At 45.4% G+C, this 5247-nt stretch overlaps 1 protein-coding gene across 1 annotated transcript; it reads right to left on the reverse strand.

Moving 5' to 3' along the window:
• Positions 1-277: 277 nt before the first annotated feature.
• Positions 278-2301, reverse strand: Crh (corticotropin releasing hormone). Its single transcript, XM_021197134.2, has 2 exons — positions 2041-2301; positions 278-1371 (listed from the first exon to the last, which is right to left on the reverse strand). The coding sequence occupies exon 2, from the start codon at positions 1355-1357 to the stop codon at positions 794-796; it is 564 nt and encodes a 187-aa protein (XP_021052793.1). The 5' UTR covers positions 1358-1371; positions 2041-2301; the 3' UTR covers positions 278-793.
• Positions 2302-5247: the final 2946 nt, after the last annotated feature.

Genomic DNA, 5247 nt, shown 5'->3' on the forward strand with positions numbered 1-5247 from the left:
AAAAAAAAAAAAAAAAATTATCAAGTTTTGGAGGAGTGAGGAACCTCTAAAATTATTTAATTTAATCTCAGAAGGGAAATCTGAGGTACAGAGGAAAGCCCAGGACAAATGACAGGGCCAATGTAAGCTATGTGACAAATGTTCCTATCTTTAGGAGAAAATAAAATGTAGGATGTTTTGTTGAGGGGTGAGTTGTTTGTTGTATTGTTTTGTTTTGTTTTTCTTGTGCTGGGGCCATTTCTGTATGCACACTGAAGAGGAAAAATAAAGCCACAACAACCTTTGAAGATTTTATTAAAAATATATTTAACGTTCTCTTACACAACCAAATTGACCAAGAATCAGAAAGATGTTTTACTACTGAAACATTTACAAGAAAAAGTTGATTCAGGGAGCTTACACATTGCGTCCTAGCCACCCCTCAAGAATGATTTCTCTTTCACTGCAGCTCCAAATAAAAACAACTGGGTGACTCCCATCTGCTTTTTAAAAGGTTTCCTCCTTGGGTCCACATTTTCTTTAAGATATAATAAGCTATAAAGTCGCTTATTTGCACATAGAAATTAAGCATGGGCAATACAAATAACGTTCTTTTGTTACTACACAGACATACACTTTGTGCATGCTAATTAAGGGGTATATAGGCTCTCTCCCTGTACATCTTCTATGCTTCAAGCTATATAAAAATAAACAAATGATATCAGAGCTGCAATATTGTACAGAATACTGTGTTTTAAATTTTTATTTTTACTTGTGTGCTAAATGCAGAATCGTTTTGGCCAAGCGCAACATTTCATTTCCCGATAATCTCCATCAATTTCCTGTTGCTGTGAGCTTGCTGAGCTAACTGCTCTGCCCTGGCCATTTCCAAGACTTCCCGCAGAAGGTGGAAGGTGAGATCCAGAGAGATGGGCGGCTCCTCGGACCGCCTCTCCCTCTCTAGCGCCCCCTCGTGGCCACCGAGGGCATCCTCGGCTCCGCGTTCCGCCGGCTCCGCGCGGCTGTCGAGCGAGCGCTGAGGCATCTGCAGCTGCTGCAGCAACACGCGGAAAAAGTTAGCCGCAGCCTGGTCGTGCGAGGGGCGGCTGCCGCGACCCGCGGTGAGGGGCGTGGAGTTGGGGGACGGCCGAGCAGCGGGACTTCTGTTGAGGTTCCCCAGGCGGAGGAAGTATTCTTCACCCATGCGGATCAGAACCGGCTGAGGTTGCTGGGGCTGCTCCGGCAGCAAGAAATTCAAGGGCTGCGGGGCCCGCGGCGCTCGGGGGACGGATCCCCTGCTCAGCAGGGCCCTGCAAGGCAGGCAGGACGACAGAGCCACCAGCAGCATGCCCGCGGACACCAGCAGCCGCAGCCGCATGTTAGGGGCGCTCTCTGCAGCACCGAGGTTGAGGTCGGGGGAGAGAGAAGGTGGGGGAGAAAGGTAAGATTGGTCAGAGTTTAGCTCAGCTGGAAGGTGCAGCGGGGCTTCCTATCGGACACCCACGGACAAGACAGGCTCTAGGCTTCGGTGATGCTGTCCGCGGTGCTGAAGCTAGGTACCTGCAAAGCTCAACTGGAGCGAGCCCGCAGGTGACCCTTCTTTGGAGACTTAGAAGGGACAGCTCCTGGCTCCTCTTCCTAAGGATCTCCCAAAAGTCTTCCCCAAACCGACTTCCCTGAGCCCGGACAAGTGCCACAGGTTTAAGCTGTCGCACACCCTAATCGCCCCCCTTTCGGACATCCTTTTCTTCCAAATTGAGAACTACCTCCTCCTCTCTGTCTCCATTCCTGCTCTTGCTCCGTTTGCTTGGAGACATGGGATGCAATGGGGGAGCCATTCTTTGCACAAACTATGAGCAGTGAGTGGCAGATTGGATAAAGATGAGCAGCCGCAGCCGCCGTCTAACTTCGCTTTTTCACATCGCCACTGTCATCGGAATTTTAGTGACACACATACATGCATAGGCACAGGCATTCCAGCACATGGGCAGCTGGCTCCGGGGCTCACTACAGCAGCTCAGGCAGCACAAAGTTGGTGGCGCCCGTCTAGGCGCTGCCTACCTTCTCCCTTGGCAGGTGAGCTCGCACCGTTGCCTCTGCAGAGGGACCTCTCCCAGGCTGCCTCCTGCAGGTTTTCTTCTTCTCCTCCTCTCTCTTCTCTTTTTCCCTTTCTCTTCAGTCTCTCAACGTACTTGGGCTCTGAGTTTCTCCACACCAGATCCTGGAGTGAGATTTTATAATGTCGACCCTCTTCAGAAAGCACGCAGCATTTGCCTAATAAGCTGACGCTCTCTTGACAGCTCGATTGCGTGCTGCCTCTGCTCCTGCATAAATAATAGGGCCCTGCCAAGGAGCGAGGGACAGAGTTCTGCTATTTCAACACTGAATCTCACATCCAATTATATCAACAGATATTTATCGCCTCCTTGGTGACGTCAACGAGCCCTAAAATGGAAGGGTTTCTTATGACTTGTCCATTGACAAAAATTCTTGAATGAGATTATCCAAGTGTGCAAAACATACTGACCTCTTACTATGATAGGCCAGATACGGACCAGAAAAGAGACAGAGAGTGGGAGGGGGGAGAAGAAGAGGTGGGGAGTGCAGAGCTGCCAAGAAGGTAGCCACCATTAGGGGGGTGGGTCTGGACATTTCCTGGTGCCTCGCCACCCCCACCTAACTTTTCTGTCAGGTTGTCCTCTCAGGAAACATCTCAGTATCTGAAATCTGTCATTACTATGGCCTGCCATCTTTCTGCCTGGAGGAGAATGAAGAACTAGGGGACAGGGTCAACCAAGTCTGAGCTTTTATCCACTTAGTCCTCCCAAGAGCATGCATAGGATGCTGAAGACAAGGCCAGTTCGTTCTTTTGAAACCAGCTTAGTGTTTTCCTTCACATGAAAAGAGCTATTCTAAGGATGAAAGCTGTAAACAAAGTCTCTGAAAAGCCTCAGGTTCAAGTGAATCTCAGGCCTCCTGTGGTTCTCTTAGAATCTGAAGTTAATCAGGGCTTTTCTGTTCCCCCAAGAAGAGCATGATGAACTGTGTACATTAAACAGTCTGTTCCGAGTCTATACTGCAAACCCAAGGAGGGAGGCATTGTTCTCTTGTGTTGAAAAAAAAAAAAAAAAAAACTTAAGCTGTTTGATAGCCTGAAAAAAAAATCAGTTATTGAGTCTGTAAATGAGAATCATTCATTTCACCTCTGTGTACTGTGAAACCATGATAGTATGCATAGTAAACCACTCAAGTTATTTATTTTGTGTTCTGTTCCTTTCTCCACATTCAAATGTGCACCACAAGTGTCTTTAGTAATTGCTTTCTGACACTATTATAGAATACAATGCCATGTCTATAAATCCACTCTCAAATTTTGAGTTGAATGGATATTATGTCTAAGTGGGAAGCAGTTACCTTTAATCCTGCAATTCAAGATGCTGTTACAAACTAGTGTCTGTGATTCATTTCAGCTGCTTCATAACCACCACTACTGTTTATCCAAAATTTCCTGTTCCCTGTTTCTGGTTTGTCTGCCATTTTCTCTGTCACTAATGTGACAAGTAATGCAATGCAGATCTCAACCCCTGTTTGGGGCCTGTACTAATTGATAACTCTTCTAGAAACAAGAGGAAGGTGGGGGAAACACTGGGGGTTGCAGAAAAGTCATCTCATAGGTGACTGTGGGATGCATTTCTGATAGAAGAGAACACAGGAAGAATTCTGTCCAGTGGAGAAGTGTGATTTGTTAATAAATAATGATTAAATTGTGCTTTGGAGGAAAACTGGGTTTACATTGACAAGGAGGCCTGCAGAATCTTCATTATTGTTACAGTGGGCATTTTAGAGGTTAAAATTCATCTCAGTGTTTGGGATTTTTGTTTGCTGGTCTCTGTTTTGTTTTAACTTTCATTCCTGACCCCTTCTTTGCCCATTCATAAAGTTTAGCTTAAGTGCCAGTCTGGAGAGAAAAAGGAGGCCAAGGTGTCCTGAAGAGGAAGTAAGAGAGAGACATGTCTACGGGCTTTCCAGGAGAAGTCAGGGAGGGTCCCTGGGGGAAGAAGTGGCATACATGGGCCTGGCCCTCAAGATCCCTTCCCATCAGACCATCAGGGGACGTGTTTTTTTACTCGGGCTCCACTATTGCTGTTGAGCAATTTATATTCCACGGGGCTTACGTGGAATATAAATTGTGAAGTAGCATAATTTACTGAAGTATATCACAGAGAGCTCGTATTAGAAGTGATCGCTTGGCTTCAGTGAGAACCAGAGGTAATCTGAAATTACTCAGCTAGTGAACAAGAACCCAGTTCTTTACTGCCGGCCTCTCTATTTACACAGCATTACCATATCCTTTGTGCTTTCTTCCCCAGCAGAGGCACGTGAATGAGCAGAGAGGAGTGGACTAGGTGGAGCAACCCTCATATCAGGTCCTGAAGGCCTTTTTCTTGGGTTTTCCTTTTATTCCAAGGCACGAGAATACAGACATTCTTTGTTCAGTGTCCCTCGGCTTTAAATGTTGTGTGTGCACACTGCCATTTTCATGTTAGCTGAATCTTGTGATGTGAGGTTTTTAAGTGCACTGATGCACCTAAAAATGAAAATGCAAAAATAAAAATTCACACAAAAATAAAAGCATTAGTTTTATCTTTTTATAGAATATAGGGAGTAGGGAGGATTCTTGAAATTATGGTATTGATGTGTGATTACAGACATAACAATGTAGATATGATCTACACAAGACACTAATAATCTCTATTATAAGACTCACACCAAGAGATAGTACCTCACTTACTGAAAGGAGTCATAAAAGGACCAACACAAATGCTTTTAGAGCCTAGAAACTGTTCAAGAAATGTGGGCACCAAGTAGTGATTAATTCCTGTTCAAAATGCTTTATGAAAAGCAATGTAACATAGGAGTGAGTTAAATAATATGGAACACAGATTAATTAAATAAAAGAGAAACAATAGGATAGGACATGGGACTCAGTGTCAGAGAACTTGCCCCGGGTTCAAGCCATAATATCACACACACACACACACACACACACACACATACACACACACACACACTCTTTCTCTTTCACACACAGGCACATAGACACATAGGCACACATTCACACACACACTCTCACACACACAGGCACATAGACACATAGGCACACACATGCACACACTCACACACATACACATACTCTTTCTCTCTCACACACAGGCACATAGACACATAGGCACACATTCACACACACACTCTCACACACACAGGCAC

The sequence above is a fragment of the Mus pahari genome, chromosome 4 (genome assembly GCF_900095145.1).
Source record: "Mus pahari chromosome 4, PAHARI_EIJ_v1.1, whole genome shotgun sequence".
NCBI classification, from domain to species: Eukaryota; Metazoa; Chordata; class Mammalia; order Rodentia; family Muridae; genus Mus; species Mus pahari.